The following is a 20,867-nucleotide window of genomic DNA, read 5'->3' on the forward strand; positions in this document are numbered from 1 at the left end:
AACTTAATATGTACATTACGTATCAACATTTCAGTTATCTTTTTGAGGAATGTAGATACAAAATACATGAACTTTTCATTTCTACTAACATATATACTTATAGTAACGTCACATCGCTTAGAGAATTTAATTACTTAACCAAAACCTTAACTTAAAATCATTCCAAAGCTCACAACATTGTAAAATCAATTTAAAAGTCATATACCACTATCATAGTTCAACATGACTGCTTCATACCCAAATATAAATATCAACATCATAATTCAAAGTAATGCAAATACTCAGAAATTACTTTTAATGACAAACAAAATTAATTCATAGTTACAATTATAGATATTCGTAAACCTTAGTTTTATGAAAACAAGTTATAATAAGTCAACTTATGATAAATATTTGTAATCTATTATAATAAGTCCAACTTAATATGATAAATCTAACTTACTATGATCAATATTTATGGATTTGATATAATAAATCCAACTTACTATAATAGATATTTTTAAACATGATATAATGAGTTGGACTTACTATGACATGTTCCAAAATACTTGACTTAGTAAGTCCAACTTATTATGACAGATATTCCTAAACCTGATATAATAAGTGATTTTTTTTTGTTAAAATATACATTTGGTCTTTATTTTCATTCATTTGTGTCAATCCCGTCCTTAATATATTTTTTTTGTTCAATCAAGTCATAATTTTCGTCAACTTTGTTCAGTTTGATATTTTTTGCTAACGTTGTTTAAATAATTAACGGTAATGAGCAGTGATTACCACGTGTCACTTTGTGTTTTTTTTTTTTATTTTAAAATGACCACGTGTCAACTTAGAGCATGCCACATGTTAGAGTTATTGTTTTATATTTAATTTTGTTCTTATATTTATTATCTTTGTTCAATTTCGTCCTATTTTTTTTTAAATGGAGCAAGTTTGTTTATCTCCAAATTTAAACCAAATTTAATGTTTTTATAAATTTTAAAATGTAAATTTTAATAAAAACATCATTATAATTTTTATATAAAAAATAAATTTGGTCTCAATTTGAAGAGGGACAAAATTGTAATATTTAAAAAAAGGGACTAAATTGAATAAAAATAAAAAAATATAGAGACTAAATTGAATATAAAACATTAACTTTGACACGTGGCACATTGTTGGGTTGAGACATAAACATTTTTTTCAAAAATTAAAATAATTAAAAAAACCACGAAGTGACATGTGGTAGTCAGTATTCATTACCTTTAATTATTTAAACCACATTAGCCAGAAAAAAACAAATTGAACAAAATTGACAAAAATTGGAATTTGATTGAAAAAAAAATATTAAGACAAAATTGACAAAATTAAACAAAAATAAGAACCAAAAATATATTTTAATTTTTTTTCGTAACTTTCTTCCATTCATAATATAATACTACATGCATGTCACAATATACAATTTTCAGATAAAATAATTTCATTAACTCAATTTATCCGACAAATATTATTCAAAAGATACTTACTCTATCAAATTATATATAAAACTAAAAATTTTACAACTTCAGAATTTCTATATACACTCGTAAAAAGATAACACATTGTGCATAAACATTAACCCTGTGTTCGCTGCTGATGTTACTGTTACCATAGATTTGTTGCGACGGATTTGTGAATAAAATCATGTTCACACGCATTAATTTGAAAGGAAATGAAGGAGAGGATTCAGAAAATAACATTTTAATTGCATCCTCTCTAAACAGAGAGATTTGAGCTGATACATATATGTTTTACAAATATATCCCTACATATACTAAATTATTTATGGGAACTATCATTTTTTTTAAATAATTATTATATATATTATTAATTATATATATATATATGAACATATTATTAATTATTATATATATAAATATATTATTATTTATTATTATACTTTATTATATATAATAAATAATAATATATTTATATATATAATAATAATAATAATTATCATTAATAATATATATAAATATATAATAATTAAAATATTGTCAAAAATATAATAATTAATATATTAATATATAAAAATTAATATATAAAATAATTATTATTTTTAAGTATAATAATTAATAATTATTATTATTATTATATATAAATATGTAGAATAATTAATATTAATTAAAATATTATTAAAAAATAATATATATAATAATTACTATTATTAATTTTTGCATAACTTGTTTTTAAATTTAATTGTATACATTTTTTCAAATTCATAAAAATTTAAATTTTTTTATTTTAAAAATTCATATAATTTTAATATTTTTTTTTAATTCATATTAATTATTTGTAATTGTTTTCATAATATCAAATTACAAAATCATTTTCTTTTTCCATCAAGGGTATTTTGATAACTTTATAATTCTATCTATTTTTACAATTTATTTTATCTATCACATAAATCAAATTTCTCACTAACTTTCATACAATTTATCTTCAAATTTACTCATTTTACCCTCTAAATCTACTAAAAAAAATACACATAATCATTCATTCAAATTCACACAAATCCATCTTCACACACTCTCTCAAATCCATTCACACAATAGAACACACCCTAAGAATTCTACAGCTTATCAGAAACACTTAAAAAACTTTTTAAATGTATACTTAATAAGGAAACACCTGAAACTAAATAATGGTTTTTAAGAAACATTTGTAATAATGAATCCAAAATATGAGTTGAAAGTTTAATTTTAGATGCTTTAAGTTTATAAGTTGAAAATAATATTATGATTTCCTATATTGTTGAGTAATGACTTATAATATTGATTTTTTTTATTGTATTTCCTTAGAAATAGTTCATTTCAGAATTGGTTCTTTACTTGAAAACTGAATATTGTAATAAAGTCCTTGACAACCACTATATAAAGACTTTGAACTAAAACGAAATTAAATACCTATACTATACACAAAAAATTGTTTCAATGTTAAAGTGGTTAAAATGAAAGGTTAATTTAATTAATGCCATGAGTCTTATAATAAATTACAATAACATTTCAAATTAATGTGTAATTTTCTTTCAAGTGATAATGGTTGTATGAGCAACTTTGCTTTATAAGCAAATGTCGCTTCATCTACTTTAAATTTTGTAAAAAGTATCTTCAAGTTATATACATACAAAAAGTGATACTTTGATATTTATGAAAAGGAAACGCATCTAAATGATAAAAAATATTAATATTTTAGTAACGTATTTTTGTATATTTCAACTTAAATTATTATATTATTAAAGTCAGTTATAATTGGATTTTCCTTAAATAAATCGTGTATATCAAAAAGGTGCATCAACATTTAATATACATTTAGAAGAAAAAAATGATAAATTTATAAATTATGTGATGTGATAAAAAAATAAAATAAACACGTAATGGATATATACAAAATTAAAGTATATATATTTCATTACTCACTTTTTAGCAGTTATGCAGCATTTTCTCCTTAAAGGATTTGTTAGAACCACAAGAAAAAGCGACCCTAGACTATAGCAGGAGCTTCAGTTTTTCATCCCTGTAATACAAGATGAAATTGAGTCGTTCATGTCTATTTCACCATTTTCACAACACATTGCTCAAACTACACTGCACTGATACAACGAGAAGTGCCTTCACTGTAGCAATGGTCATTTCCATGGTTTACACTTGCGCATTTGGGCACTGATGTTACCTCACGAAGCATTTTAACCACGTTTCTCATTGTGGGGCGAGTTATCGGGTTGGAGCTGGTGCACTGCATACCCACACTCAACACCTTGCTTATTTCTTCCCTGAATTTGTAGTCCAATGTAGGATCAACTACATCATCCACTTCTTCATGTTCCAATGCAGAGGAAACCCATTTCACCAAATCATTTTCACCATACTCTGGATCAATGGGGGGTCTCCCAGTTACCAACTCCAAAATCACCACTCCAAAACTGTATATGTCACACTTCTCATTCACCCTCAGAGTGTACGCGTATTCTGCACATCAATCAAGTAACCATATGTTCAACCAAATTCACAGCAAGACCAATTGCAAACTCAAAATGGTCTTAATTGATAATGCTTGATATTAGTTCATTCAGATGCAAAACAATAGAAAGTGGATATGTTTTCAAATGTGTTTCTGAACTAAATTTCACAAACCTGGTGCAATGTAGCCGTATGATCCTGCAATAACAGACATTGATTCTGTCCCATGGCCGGCTTTTGTCACTATTTTGGCAACTCCAAAATCTGCAACTTTTGCTACAAAATCTTCATCAACCAATATATTGTTAGATTTCACATCCCTGTGAACAATGGGTGGGACACAATCATGATGTAAATAAGAAAGCCCCTCAGCAGCATCAACAGCAATTTTACACCTTGTAGGCCAATCCAACAAGCTCTTCTTGCTGCTCTGTAACAAATCACCCAAACTCCCATTTGGCATGTATTCAAACACCAAAAGCTTGTCGTTCCCACTGTTGCAGCAACACCACAACCTCACTATATTCTTGTGCCTGATCCTCCCCAGTGCTTCTACTTCAGCTTCAAATTCATCTTTTCTGGAACCACCATTTTCATCCACTTTTTTTGGGGCTCCTCCGCTCAGTTTTTTCACTGCCACCACCTCACCGTTGCTGAGCACCACCTTGTATACCTTCCCAGATGCTCCCTTTCCTATCACATTGGCCTCATTCAGCAACTTAGCAACCTCTAACCCACTAAACCGCAGCTTGTGAAACGACTTCCAACTCGCAGTGCATAACCCTTTCTGCAATTTCTTCACCTTCCTGTACCTGAAGTAAAACCAAGCCACCCCAATAATGAACACAACTCCTGCAAGCACAAAAATGGACCACAAAATCCACATGTGCCTCCAGTTCTTATTCCTACCGTAACAACTACAAAGCCCAGGGAGATGACTACAGAGGCCAGGATTCCCTATAAAACTCGTTTTGTAATTGGCATTGGCGTAAAGAGGAGGAATATCCCCAGAAAGCTGGTTGTAAGACAAATTCAACTCAGATAGCCTCAAGTTCTGCAACTGCAATGGAATCTCCCCAGAGAAATTGTTCCAAGAAAGATCAAGATAATTAAGCACAGGAAAGCTTCCTAATTCGCTTGGAACATTTCCATCCAACCTATTATGTGACAGATTAAGGTCAGTGACCTTGCTCAAGTAACCGATTCCACCGAAATTAAGATCACCAGAAAGTTGATTAGAACTAAGATCGAGATTAACCAACTGCTTCAACTTCACCATACTCCCCGGAATCTGACCCGAGAGGTTATTATTACTAGCAGCAAACTCCACAAGATTGTCCAATAACCCGATTTCCTCAGGAATCGACCCAGAAAACAGGTTATTTGAAAGCAACAAATTCGATAAGCTGGAAGAGCCAGAAATCCCCTTAGAAATGTGCCCAGAAAAATAATTTACCAAAAGCTCGAGCAATTGCAAACGGGGCAAACTCCAAACCCCTTCAGGAACACTTCCCGAGAGATTATTGTTCCTTAACCGAACCCTCATCAAACTCTTGCATTTCCCAAGACTCTCGGGAATTTCACCCGAAAACGAATTGTATATCAAGATTAGTTGCTCAAGCTGCCCCTGCCGGCAAATGCTCGCCGGAATTTCGCCGGAAAACCGGTTAAACGAAACGTCAATATGGTTCAGCGGCGAGTTACTCCCCAAATCACTCGGCAACGTTCCAACGAGTCTGTTACTGAAAAGTTTGAGTTCAGAGAGGTTCGGGGAACGCGCAATAGCCCCCGGCAAAAACCCTTCGAGTTTGTTCTCAAATAAATTTAGTGACTGGAGTGGCAACTCACACAACTCGGTCGGAATCGTCCCAGTCAACTCGTTCCTCGACGCATCGAATAGTTTCAAATTCGTCATCTTCGACATTCCTCTGGGTAGCTCCCCGGAGAGCGAATTTTGGTAAAGCTCAATTTGGGTCACGCGCGTGAAACGCGTGAACCATTGCGGAATGTTACCGGTGATGCTGTTCTGAGACAAGTCGAGGTTTGTCAAGTTACCGAGATTGCTGAAGGTGTCTGGAATGGGACCTCGAAGGTTGCACTGAGCGAGAAAAAGCGTTTCAAGGTTTCCGAGTTTCCCGAGTTCACTCGGCATGGGACCCGGCTCGAACAAGTTGTAAGCAAGTTGAAGGTGTTTCAGCGAAGTGAGGTTACCGAGTGAAGCAGGGATGGTACCTGTGAGAAGATTGCTAACGAGGTTGAGCGTTTCGAGGTGGGGTAGGGCGGCGAGGCTCTCGGGAATTTCTCCGGTGAGGTTGTTGGCGGAGAGGTCGAGGTAGCGGAGGGGGGTCAGTGCGGCGAGGGAGTCGATGGGACCCACAAGGGCGTTTTGGGAGAGGTCGAGATGGAGGAGGGAGCGGCAGAGGGAGACGGCGGAGAGGGTGGAGTTGATGAGGTTGTTGGAGAGGTTGAGGGAAGAGAGGGAGGGGAGGCGGCAGAGGGCGGCGGGGAAGGGGCCGGAGAGGAAGGAGTAAGAGATATCGACGGCGATGACGGCGGCGGAATGATTGTTGCAGGTGACGCCCCTCCACCGGCAGGGGGTGGAGGCGGCGGGGTGCCAGGAGGAGAGTGAGTTGTGGGGGTCGGAGAGGCGGCTGCGCGCCTCGAGGAGGAAAAGGCCGTCTTGGGTTAGAGAGAGAGAGTATCGTGGAGGAGAGAGAAGGAAGAGGAAGAAAAGAAAAAACACGAACATTCTGCCGAAGATAGAAAGATTTTGTGTTCGGAGTGGTCGTTTGTTTCAGTTTTTTCTATGTGAATTTGCATGACGAAACACTGCTACACTACATGTAACACACTGAGACAGAGTAAGGAACATCTGTGGGTCCCATCTTGGATTTGAAAATGGATCATAGAGACGTGTTAAACGCGTGCGAGAACACGAGTAGTCTTCACAGTTCATGCTCCATTTCACGTTTTTGGTGCATGTGTCTGCTCCATACTCCAAAATCTGATAAAGTCCATAACTCACTAGCTGTTACTTTATGTTTAAATATTTTGTTTTTGTATTTTATTTTCTATAATTTTAAAATTTATTGAATTTGTTATAATATTTATGTATTATATTAAACTTTAATTTTAAGGTTTCAATTCTCAATAGGACCACCTTGTCGGAGATGTTTTTCAGTGAAGTTTCCTACAAAATTTGTAGATATTAATATGATAGATTTTCTGAATGTTTGAGTTCTTGTTCACTATATCTGGCGTGTGATTCACGATACTATTTCCACTTTATTAAAGACAAATAACGTCTAAAGAAATAATGTTTGTTCTAAAACCTTTAGAAAATATGAATGGATCTTGGAAAAAAAATCGTAATCTATCCGTTTGAAATATTTAAGTGCAAAAAAATAAATAAAGGAAAAATATATAAAGATTGAAAAGTAAAATATAAGGATGAAAAGAAAGATAAAGTTATTTCTATATTGATTCATTTATTTTCAAATTTACATCACACATTTATAGATATTGATTTTATTATCTTGATACAATTTAATTAGAACTACACTTCATATTATTATGTATAATCACTCAAAATGTGAACAATGATACAACCAAACTATAGAAAAATCCAACTAAGGTATAAAAAGATTACAAAAGATTTGGAAACATTTTTTAAGCATTTGTTGAACCAAAGGATTGTATAAAATGTGTTCGAAACAATGTTAGTGATTTCTACAAAAAAAAAAAAAAACACAAAAACAAATTTATAAAAAAATTGATTATTTACTGATTAATATCGATTACTTTTTTAAAAGAATAACTGATTATATCGTTCTTTTGTTAATTCTGTAAACCTAATTTCAACAATGTAATCAATATTCTTGCTGATAAAAGATTAAATACAATTTTTTTTCTCCACAAAGTTTCAGTTAATTAATTATATAAAGAACTAATAATATTTGCACTTAAGGGATTAAATGCAAACTTTATATCTCCACTCAGTTCAAGATAATTAAATATATCAAAATTAATCCATTATTTTAATTATTTTTGTTTTTCGTTAAAGTTAAAACTCAATAACAACAACCTAATATATTATAATAACATAATAATCCATTATGAATAAAAGGGGTACTTGTACAACTTTAATAGAAATTCAAATATCCTTAGGATTTGAAATTCTTTTTTCTCAACCTCACACTCTAGACATCTCTAATAAAATTATCAATTTGACTTAGTCCATATGTGGACTCAACAAGCTACACAAATCCCACGACCGATATATATATATATATATATATATATATATATATATATATATATATATATATATATATATATATATATATATATATATATATATATATATATATATATATATATATATATATATATATATATATATATATATATATATATATATATATATATATATATATATATAACCTAACTCTTAGAATACAACTTTTTGATAACATAATAAAAAAAATAGGAATAAGTATGTTTTTAGTAGTGTCTAATAGTCATTCTGATTGGACTGACATGTTAATTTATATTAATTTAAAAAAATGTTAAAATTTCAAATATGAATTAAATATTCTTCTTAAAAGTAAAATAAATTATTTTAATCTCAATATTGATTTATATAATTGTAACCATTTAATATTTATATAACATAATAATCAATTAATTAGTTCAAACCACTATTTATGCTAAGTATATTTTTAGTTCATATTTTTACATGTAAAATTGGAATTCGTCTATCTTGAAGTTCGTATAAAATTTGTCCCTTAATACGTCCTTCAGAGTCACAAGAAAAAAATATCTAAAAAAATAAAAAAAAAATAGTTTGAAATTACATGTGTCAATGACATGGTCATCACGCATTGGCAAAACATTATAGGGACAGGGGGAGCCATGGCTCCCCCTTTGGAATTTTTTTTATATATGTTTATATTTCTTTTAAATTATAATTATATATTATTTATATTATAAACGAGATTAAGGTTTTGTTTTTGTTATAAGATCTTTCTATCATGTAAGTTATTATGAAAGTGTGTGAGGAGAAAAAAAATACGAAGAGATAATTTGGGAAATAGAAGTTGGAGAACACATAGATTGAGATTGAAATATATATTTTTGCATGATCTCTCACATATCAAGGTTAGTATCTTATAATGATTTATGTATGTTAGATTAATGATTCTTCTTAGGATGTTTATCCCAAATTAGTATAAACCCTAATTATGATTTTAGGAATTCTTTTATGAAATTGGTATGAACCCTCATTATAATCTTTTCCAAATTAGTATAACCCTTAATTATGAAATTTAGGGATTTGTGTTTTCCTTCCTATGGTAAATTTTGTAAAGTTTTGAATTTATATAGGAGGGGTGACAAAAATTTATATTAGAAAGAGTATGATAAGATATAAGGAGCTTATCTAAAATGGTATTTGTGGTTTAGTATCATCATATAATAACGAATGATAGTCATATTTTTTTGAATTCTACTATTATGTGTGCTTGTTTTAAACCAAAGAAATGAAGAGAGAAAATGAAAAGCTTTTTTTTTAACTTAAAAAATTTATATATAAAAAATCTAATTTGACATCCCTAAAATTTTTGTTCAAATTTTGCCATTGTCGTCACATGTTCTGACATGTCAATCCAGTCAGTATAACCATTAGACACATCCCCTAAACATTAACATCGTTAGACAAATTTCATGCATTACTAAAATATAGGAACAAATTTTGTATAAACCTTGAGAGAAAGACGAATTTCAATTTCGCAACAATGATTAAAAAAAAATACTTATCCCTAAATAATACATACAATGAATGAGTGATAAAATGTTCAATTGATTGTTCAACCTTAAAAAAGGGAGAAAATAGAGAACAATATTCTAACTATAGTAAAACAAACAAATAAAAGAAAAAAGGAAAAAAAATAATGAAAGATTTTTTCTTGAAATAAATATATTTTAATAAAATTCTAATCTTATATGATAAATTTGCAAGATGAGAAATTGGAGTAAATAATTAGAAGTTGTTATTCTATGTCTCTCTTTATTTTACTTTTGCATGGATTTTGAAAATTCTTAGGTGCTTCTAGTGTAATGCTGTTCAATCCAGATTTGGATTTTTCGACTCTATAAGTAATCTTTGAATGTGATGATGAGTTATTTTGGATCAGCAAAACAATGTACGAGAATTCTCCAATCCAATGCTCCATTATTCACCTGTCTCTTTTTTTTTTTTTCCTTTGAGTTCATTAAATAGAGGTATTAATTCATGGGTTAATATGGTTTATCAAATGTTTGGTTGGAATTAAAAAAAATTGACTTTTTAAATATGGATTAAACTCAACTCGGTTTATTTCGGTTTATTTAACTTGAACAATAAACGACCTTAGTTGGATATTAAAGTCAACTAGATTTATTTATCATTGTTTCAAAAATATTTTATTATATTCATTTATTATCTTTAATTATGCAGGTCGATAATTTGATATTTATAAAGATTAAAATGTTATTCAACAATGTTTGAATAGTTTGAATGTATAATTTATTTGTTCGTCTAATTATATAAATTTACAATTTCACTTTTAACCACTATATTTATAATAATGTTTTGGTGAAATACTTTTATTGTACCAGATGAATTGAGTCAAACGTTTTGATCGTTGTGTAAATATACAGAAAAAATTAAGAGAATAAAATATCTTTAAATGAGTCAATCTATTTAACTTATCAATCCGGATTACAAAGTTTTGGATTCACCAAAAAATAAGATTGAAATGGCTCATTTTTAACTAGACTCATGTTTGATTCACTTAAATACTCCTTTATTTCAATCAACAAATAAGAAAATAACATTAAAATGGTACAGGCAAAAGCACAGAAGAGTTTAACCCGGAAAGAAAAAAAAAACACAGCATTCATCCTACATTTCATACACCTACGCATAACTTTTGTCAAAAGTTGGAACAAAAGCCTTGGGAGCAATCTCTGAGTGGATCTAAGATCCACACTTCCATCGTTCTTATCACTTTGATTTCCCGCTGATTAAAAAATAAATAAAAAATCACTTTGATTTCCTATTATTAATGGTCTCCCTATTCTTTTATCCCGCAACAAAAAAAATCTTATTTTGACATCAATTTAGTTTTATACATGCCAACTCTTGCATTAAGAGCTCTACTTGTACTTGAAATTACAACCACTCTTTGTTCTAAATAAACTCATGTTTGATATTACTTATGAATATTTTATTAAAAAACGAAAGAAAAAAGAAAAAAAAGGGAAATCATACCAAATTCATGACAAAACTACATCACACACATAGAAAAAATATCTATTATTAAAAAAAAAGTAAAAACATGGATGGATAATAGTAAACTCATGATTTCCTTCACAAAACTCATTCAATACTTTGAACTATATGTAAAAAGACAAATCCTTTAGCATAAAAAATTTACCATCTGTCAACTTTCTTTGAAATCATCAGTGATCTTGACAAGTCTTTGTTTTGGATTTAGTGTTAACTTTTTTTGACCTACGGCTATCAAGTTTCCCTGTAGTTTGAAGTGACTCATTATCCTTTCACTATTATAATCTTGTCTCTCATCATGCATATTAGTGCTATTAAAAACTAACTTTAATTCCTCTGCAAAACAAGTTTCATTAGACCTTAAAGAATTAAGAATGTCTCATAACTATTATGTGGTGAGTCTAGTTGTTATAAACCCTACAAATTATTGATAATGAGAGTAACATACTCCAAAGAAGACATATCAACCAAGGAATCAGACTCCACTAGCATATCACTATATAGATTCTTAACAAGAGAATATTCATTTATAACACAAATATTATCACGATGAACCACCATTGACATGAGTTATGACTAAACAACAAGTTATGCCACAACAGGTTATACCATAAAAGACTGAACCACGAACTAACCACTCTTTTTCCATTCTAAACATTATTCCCATGGGTTATTCCTCTTTCTCTCCATGTCCACAAAACCATCTTTATGATTTGAGTTCAAAGAATAACCTACGATACTTACCAATTGTTCTTCCACCACTTAGACTTGTGTTTCATCTTAGGACCATTCTTTTAAGTTTCTCCAATTCTGGTATTTAAATTCCAAGGTTTTCTTCCACAACCTATCACTTTATGCAGCTAGGTTCCATTTTCACTTTGCTAAAAGAGTTCCAAATTTAATATATTCTTTTGGATTCTCTTAATCTTCTTAACGAAGATTGACATTTTGACAAAGGATAAGTAGAAAAGGGCCAAAGCAATTGGGGCAAACTTAATTAGAAATATTATACCTCAAAGAATAGGTATGGCCCCTTTCATCTTGTGAATCTTTTATTGATTTTGTCTAAAGTTCCCACAAATGATTCTTTATGGGAAAACTCTTAATAACATGTCCAAATTAAAAAAATAAAATAAACTTCATATGCTTAGAATATAGTATAATTGTATAATCTTTTAATATGTTACTATGTGATCTTATCCCTCCCCACTTTAGTTTTGAAAAAGAAAAATTGACTTTTTTAGCTGGAGATATGTTCGAATTCATGAAGTAGTCAAATTCCAATGAAATATTAACTTTTATCTAATTATTTTTTCTACTAATTTATTCATGGAGAAAGTGTGCTTGTTTTAGTAAAACTATTTTAAAATCTGACTCGTCCCTCGTCCATAATGGTCGAAGTTTTATATATTTCAAAACAAACTAATAAAATTAATAAGAATATCATTTTTCTAAAAAAATTTACTTAATTTTGTTGTAAAAAGAATTCAATTAATGATAAATTAGAAATATAAAAATGTCAATACATAGTTAAAAATTAATAATGATCTCAGTTCAATTACATCAAATAAAATTAATATGATAAATAGCTAATGATCTTATATTTTTTGTGCTTATTTCTCTCTTGCACTATTCCTTTTTGTGTCTTTGTCAAATGGATTTATGTTTGCCATTCTTGTTCCATGTCTTTGTTCCTTCTGTTTTGAGTGATAATTTAGTTTCAATTTCTTTCAAAAAAGAAATTACAGTTAAAGAAGTAAATGTGAAAAATGTCAGAAAACCGTGCATAAGTATTCGTCGTTGTTTGTTTATGGTAATAGGATTGCAAAAAAGTGCAACAATTTTTTTTTTAGCTGAGATCGAAAATACCCAGAGTGTGGTTACTTGTTTTGAAACTTTACCTTGTGTTTCAATGATGAATTGAATAATCTGACATAATTATACATTTTAACTTAATATATACTTGCATAAAAAACATTTTAACATTATAAAAAATACAGATTTTTTAAATTATTTTAAAAATAAGTATGATTAAATTTCATATTTTGATAAAATATACATTTTTAATATTTACTGCTTTTGTTTCTTTGATGTGTACTCCTAATACATATATAATATATCCAAAAAGTTCCACACATAAAAACAAAGCATTTTCTGTCATCTTTGATGAAAGAGTTTAATAAACTTTATTTATCTGTCAAAAAAGGTTTAATACTCTCAGGCAGAAGGATGAAACAAAATAGGGTCAAAAAATGTTTTGATATACAAGAGTGACCTGCCCTAAAACATTAGTGTGCCTGCAACAAAGACAATTAATCCTACGGACATGATTCTGTATGACTAAAGATTGAGACAACCAATTATTCCTTTATGATGTCATCTGCTAAACAAAGTTATCAAAGTTTGTACCTTTTTCTTTTTTCTAGACATTTTCTTTTTATCTTTTGTTTTCTTGTTCCTTTTCCAAATCTTAAAATCGGATGTTTTTATACATAATTGAGTTTTATTCATTACGTTAAGTGTCATTATTGTTTTTTATATTTGTTACTGTAAATATATATATATATATATATATATATATATATATATATATATAAATACATATTTGGTCTATATTTTTGTTGTATTTTTCAATTTAATCTTTATTTTCGTTTTGCGTTCAATTAGATCTTCATTTTCGTCACTTTTGGTCAATTTGGTCATGTTTACTAATATTGTTTAAATAGTTAACGTCAATGAATAATACATGCCACATGTCAAATTTTTTTTTTATAAATACAAATCAGTGTATTGTTAGACTCGTATAATGAGTGTGTCAACAACTTCATCTAATATCTAATGTTAGACTCGTTTAATCAGTATATGAACACACTAATCTAAATTTTATTGTTGCAATCATTTATTGTGTATGGACAAACTCATCTAATGTGTATTGCAAGGCACATCTAATATGAGAATGAATAAAGTTGTATAATATTTATTAATAAACTCGTTTAATATGTGTATAAATAAACTCATCTAATGTATATTGCTAGACTCATTTAATTGGTGTATGGACAAACTCATCTAATTGTGTTGCAAGACTTGTTTAATCAATGTGTGGACAGACTCACGTGATGTGTATTCTTAGACTCATCTAATTAATACTAGAAATGACTTGTTTTATGTTTTATGCACAAAATACTCGTCTAATTAGTGCATGGATAGACTCATCTAATGTGTATTACTAAACTCGTCTAATTAGTGTATGAACAAACTTGTCTATATCGCAAGATTAATCTAATTAGTGAACGGACATACTAGTCTAATATGTATTAATAGACTTGTCAAATTTGTTATGAAAAATCTTGTCTAATGTATATTCTTATACTCGTCTAATGTATGAATGAGTTGTCTAATGTCTATTGCTAGATTGGTCTGATTAATTCATCAACAACTTATCTAATCAAAGTATTCGTAAACTCATCTAATCAATGTATGAAATGACTCGTCAAATATCTTTTTGTTATACTCTTCTAATTAGTGTATCTATAGTCTTGTCTAATGTGTATTGTTAGACTCGTCTAATTAGTGTATGCTAAGATTCGTCTAATGTGTATTATTAAACTCGTCTAATTAGTATATGAAAAGAGTCGTCTAATGTATATTACAAGATCCATCTAATTAGCAAATGGACATATTTGTGTAATGTGTATTAATAGACTCGACTAATCTGTGTATGAAAAAGCTTGTCGAATGTATATTGTTATATTCATCCAATCAATATATGAATTATTTGTCTAATGTGCATTGCTAGACTGGTCTGATTAATTCATCGACAACTCATCTAATCAAAGTATATGTAAACTCATCTAATCAACATATGAAATGACTTGTCTAATATCTTTTTTTTATACTTTTCTAATTTATGTATCCAAAGTTTGTCCAATGTGTATTGTTAGACTCGTGTAATATTTTTTACTATACTCGTCTAATAAGTATATGGAAAGACTTGTGTGATGTGTATTCCTAGACTCATCTAATCAATGCATCAATAAATTCTTCTAATATGTATTGTTAGAGTGTCTCATAAGTATATGGGCACACTCGTTTAATTATTAGAAAACAAGTTTCCACGTTAGTAATTTATTTGAATTTTATTTTCCCTATCACTGTTTAAGCATACATCATCATGTCAACTCACTGCTCCATTCATGCCATTTAACCCAATTTAACAAAAAGGACATGATTAATACCATTTTTCAAAATGAGGACCTAATTGAGACTTATAAAGAGGGACCAAATCGATATTTTTGAACAAGAATGGGGACCAAAGACATAATTTAGCCTAACTGTATACTACCACTCTCAGAAACAAAAATGCGGAAAACAATTTACCACCTCCCACCTCTATTGTGTGTAGAGCTGTCAAAATGGGTTAGAACCCGCGAGCTAACCTAGCCCACCACGGGTTTGAGTCAGATTGGGTTGAAATGTTTTTACAAATTTTAGTACAGGTTAATTTTTAACCCGACCCACCTAGAACCCGACGTATCCGGGTTGAACCCGTGGTGAGCCGGGTTGGTAAGCCAACCCGCAGATAAAGGATTACACTAGTATTTTTTATTAAGTTAGACTTTGTATTTGGGTCGGATTAGATTGCTCTTTTTAGTCAACACATTAGTATTTTGTATTTTTATGATTTTGGTTTATATTTGGAGTTTAACATTGTTTTAGATTGTATTGAAGTTTATTTATATTTTAATAAGAATTATAATTTAATTTTTTTTAAGACTAAAAGAAAAAAAATATTTTTTTTAATTAAGTGAAAGAGTGAACCATCCTATTTAACTTACCAACCCGTGGTGAGTCAGATCGAGTTTAAAATATTTTTTGCTTGCTAACAAATGAGTTTGACTCATAAATAACCAACTCGTGGTCGAATTGGGTCAAATAAGACTTAATCACTTCTTTTGACCGTTCTAATTGTGTGTCATGTTTTTTGGTAGTTTATTTCGGATTTTTTTTTTCCGGCGACGTTACCCTTATCATTTTACCCATTTACGCACCACTAAAATTACAATCTGACCAACTACAGCTTGACTCAATTTCGCAAATCACCACCACCTTCCAAGACAAGCACCATCACCAAAGCTTTCGGATAACCCACACCACTACACACCTAATCCAACTAAGTCGGTGTCTCAAACTCATAAGGGCATAGATGAAATTAAAAAAAAAAAAAAAGATGGGTGCAGGAAGCAATTGTCCATATTCTTTTGCAATTAGGCTATTGGAGACACGCATGCTATACAATTGTTATTTACACCGCTCAATTTTATTACTATACTTCTTTTACATTTTTTTTAATATACTCTTTCATAAAGTGATTAGCCTTAAAATTTTGACAATTCTCTTACAAGTACGTTTTAGAAGTAAGTTTTAAAAATACATATCGGTTATATCTAAATTTTTCCATTTTTTTTCAGAAATTGTGTTCCAACTTTAGCATTTTAGAAAACACTTTCCGAGTTTTAAAATATTTAACAATTAAAAAATTTCGTTGAAGAAATATTACAAATTTAACACATTGAAGAAAAAAGTATTTTTCAATGATGTTTTGAAATTTTAACATTTTGGAAAGTAAAAGTTGAATATTTTAGAAAAATAAATATAAAAAATATATACCGGTAAAAATAATAAATATGAATAAAAATTATCCTATTGTATCAATTTCTTGGAAGCCCAGTTAAGTAATTAAAACATTCCAATTTTCTATGCTTTTATTTGGTTGAAGTTTGTTATGCGTACACTAAAAATAGTTATTTTTTTATTTTTTTATATCGTAGCAGCAAGGCAAGGCATGATTCTAATATTCAAATCAGAAAGAAAATAACAAAGCAACCACTTTCAAGTATCTGTTAAAATCCATACCAGAACAATTTCACTATACAAATCAAAGGGAACACAAAAACACTTCTAAGAAAAGAATGTCCATTTCACCAAAACCAAACAAAACCATAAAAACTTCTTAATTACTTATTTATGTAACCTCTTTCTTCATTGCCAAACATGTAACCTATTTATTCACCATGTAACATCCAGTTCCACGCACCAGTTACTGAACCAAAGATACACCCAAAAAGAACATTAGTTCATGTCATAACAAAACCACGTTGCCACAACCTCAAGACAAAACTGAACCAACATAGCTCAATTGTATTTAACAAAGGCAAAATTCCGAAAATCATAAACTGACAAAACCTCTGAGCTTTAGATTGAAGAAAAAACCTAAGATATGGATGTTCATGTGAGTAATCTACAAAATCTACAACCCCTTTTGGAAAACGTTGTAGCAGAGAAAACTCCGAAAACCCCAGCACAAAAAACGATGAGAAAGGCATTCAAAGGCACAGCACATTTGTCGAAGCTTCTTCCAACAGGAACAGTGCTAATATTCCAAACCCTGTCACCACTTTTCACACACCAAGGGCAATGCAAAACCGTTTCAAACAAAGTCATGACCATTGTTCTGTTGAGCCTTTGCAGCATCTCATGCTTTGTTCTTTCCTTCACTGACAGCTTCAGGGATGAGAGGGGGAAGGTGAGATATGGGGTGGCATCAGCGAATGGGATTTGGGTTATGGATGCATCAGTGAAACTTCCTGCAGAAGAGGCACAAAAGTATAGGCTAAGGTTCATTGATTTCTTGCATGCGTTTATGTCAATATTGGTTTTCTTGGCCATTGCACTCTTTGATGGAAGTGTGGTGAGTTGTTTTGCTCCAAAGCCTTCTGAGGAAACCAAGGAGCTTCTCATGATTTTGCCTGTTGGGATTGGCACTGTGTGTAGCCTTTTCTTTGTTGCATTCCCTACCCAAAGACATGGGATTGGTTTCCCTCTCTCTCGTAATTAGTATCATCTTCTTCATTCTTTAACCATGCTTTTCTGTAATTCTCATAATGGTTTTTCTTCTTCTTTGCAACATGAATAACAAATTTCTCACTTTAGTTTCAACAATCGCTCAATGTGTAACTGGTGAGATCGGTTAAAACCCAGATAAAATGGGATTTAAATCAATTTGCCTCACGTATGATTCAGGCCTTTTGAAAATATTCAGTCATCTTAATTAGTTGTTGACCAAGAACATGTCTGAATTTGTGTTCAGGGTACGTATTCTAAAAAAATAGAGTTAGTTCTGACTTATATCATTTTTTAAATGGAGTTATTAAAACAGCTGGAAATATATCTAACTGATAAAAAATTTAGTAACCCAAAAACTACTAATTAGTAACGCAACCATTGTTTGATAGAATAGAGGGATACTATTATCTTTTATTTTTAATTTATGTTAATAATTTAAATATTTTTAAAAAATATATTTTTTCTTATATTTGTTATTTTCTCCCTCTTTAGCTCACCCTAGATGTACATCCCATGCACTTCTATTAGGTGTATTTTTCTCTATCATCGCTTAGATCTAAGCTTATTGTCGTCATTGCTCTACCACGTGGACACAATTCTTGTAAAGTAAAACGCTTTCTTAATGTAATTTAGAATTTATGTTAATGATTTCATCAAATTACAATGTTAAATAGATCGAAAACTAAGGGAAAACTACACTCTCCCACAGTGGCGGAACTTGAAGAAAAAATTTGGGAGTGCCAAATTATATTATATTATATTATATATATATATATATATATATATATATATATATATATATATATATATATATATATATATTAGTTAAAAAAACTCTTCATTTTCTTTTTTTATTTTTTCTATTTAAAACAAACACACATAATAATAAAATTCAGAAAAATATGACTATCATTCGTTATTATATCATAATACCAAACCATGAATATCATTTTAGATAAGTCCTTCGTACCTCATCAATTTTATTTGGTGAGTATTGTGAAATTTGAAGATACTTTTCTCGGATTGCGTTCTAATGAATTTTTAAATTCATTATAGGTAACTTTAGGAACTTTAGAGATTTGTTTTTCACTGTCTTGAGTTTTTAGTTCTCATGAAATTTCTCAACGTAGATGCAATTTTTTTTCTCACCTTTATCACAAAACTTTACTCCTTTAAAAAAAAAAAGAATTAATTTTTTTACTCTTTACTATAATCTTTCTAATATAAATTTATCATCTCTCCTGTATAGATTCAAAACTTTATAAAATTTACCATAGGCAGGAAAACACAAAATCCCTAAATTTCATAATTAAATATTATACTAATTTGGAAAAAATTATAAGTAGGTTTCATACTAATTTCATAAAAGAATCCCTAAAATCATAATTAAGGTTTATACTAATTTGGATAAACATCCTAAGAAGAATCATAAATCTAACATACATAAATCATTATAAGATATTAAGCTTGATATGTTAGAGATCATCTATAAATGTATATTTCAATCTCAATCGATGTGTTCTCCAACCTCTGTTTCCAATCTATCTCTTCATATTTTTGTCGCCCTCATACACTTTCATAATAACTTACATGGTAGAAAAAATTTATAGCAAAAACAAAACCCTAATCTCTTTTATAAATCAATGTTTTCATTACATTTGTTATTTTATTTTTTATTATTATTTTTCATAATATAAACTTAATAAATAATATATAATTATAATTCAAAATATATATATATATATATATATATATATATATATATATATATATATATATATATATATATATATATATATATATATATATATAAATATATATAAAAAAATCCAAAAAATTTTGGGGGAGCCTTGGCTCCCCCTTGTCCCTATGATGGTCCGCCCCTGCTCTCCCATTATGTCAAAACTAATGGCCACTTTCCTAACAAATAGGTTAGTTAAATAAAAACAACATATAAAATTTCATAAAAAATCTTTTAATAATCCCTCCCTTAAACTAAATGCCCAAAGGCTTTAGTTTACTTCGGACGGTGCAATCATGTCGAGCATACTCTTGATCTTCACAAACTGTTCCAGCTTGAGTGGTTTAGTCATTATATCTGCTATTTGGTTTTGGGTGTTGCATTGACTTAACTTGATTCTTCCTTCTTTGACAAGATTTCTTAAGAAATGAAATCTAACATCAATGTGTTTGCTTCTACCATGAAATACAGGATTTCCAGACAACTTAATACCTAAATTGATGTCACATAGAATTAGAATATGCTTTTGTCTTTTGAAACCAATGGTCTCAAAATACATTGACATGCACATGAAGCGACATATATGTATTCTGACTTTGTAGTCGATAATGTCACTATTGGTTGTTTCTTAGATGACCATGAAACTGCAACAGTTCCTAACGAAAAAACAAATCATGATGTGTTCTTTCTATCGTTTACATCATCTGCATAATCATTATCTATATAGGCCACTAAAGTGATATATTCTCTTTTCTTGTAGAGTATCCCCAGCTCCATAGTCCCCTTTACATACATACCGTAGGAATCGTTTGACAACATTCCAATGAATCTGAAGGGTTCTCCATGAATCTACTAATTAGGCTGACCACATACATCAAGTCAGGTCTGGTTGCAATTAGGTACATAAGGCTTCGAA

The 20,867-nt window shown here is 29.7% G+C and overlaps 2 protein-coding genes across 2 annotated transcripts; one reads left to right on the plus strand and one right to left on the minus strand.

Moving 5' to 3' along the window:
- Positions 1 to 3,397: 3,397 nt before the first annotated feature.
- Positions 3,398 to 6,797, minus strand: LOC114168125 (receptor-like protein kinase 5). The gene is made up of 2 exons (XM_028052847.1): positions 4,152 to 6,797; positions 3,398 to 3,986 (listed from the first exon to the last, which is right to left on the minus strand). The coding sequence occupies exons 1-2, from the start codon at positions 6,724 to 6,726 to the stop codon at positions 3,601 to 3,603; spliced, it is 2,961 nt and encodes a 986-aa protein (XP_027908648.1). The 5' UTR covers positions 6,727 to 6,797; the 3' UTR covers positions 3,398 to 3,600.
- A 10,787-nt stretch (positions 6,798 to 17,584) lies between these two features.
- LOC114170337 (protein DMP7) lies at positions 17,585 to 18,202 on the plus strand. The gene has a single exon (XM_028055815.1). The coding sequence runs from the start codon at positions 17,585 to 17,587 to the stop codon at positions 18,200 to 18,202; it is 618 nt and encodes a 205-aa protein (XP_027911616.1).
- Positions 18,203 to 20,867: the final 2,665 nt, after the last annotated feature.

Source organism: Vigna unguiculata, chromosome 11, assembly GCF_004118075.2.
Source record: "Vigna unguiculata cultivar IT97K-499-35 chromosome 11, ASM411807v1, whole genome shotgun sequence".
In the NCBI taxonomy this organism is placed as follows: domain Eukaryota; kingdom Viridiplantae; phylum Streptophyta; class Magnoliopsida; order Fabales; family Fabaceae; genus Vigna; species Vigna unguiculata.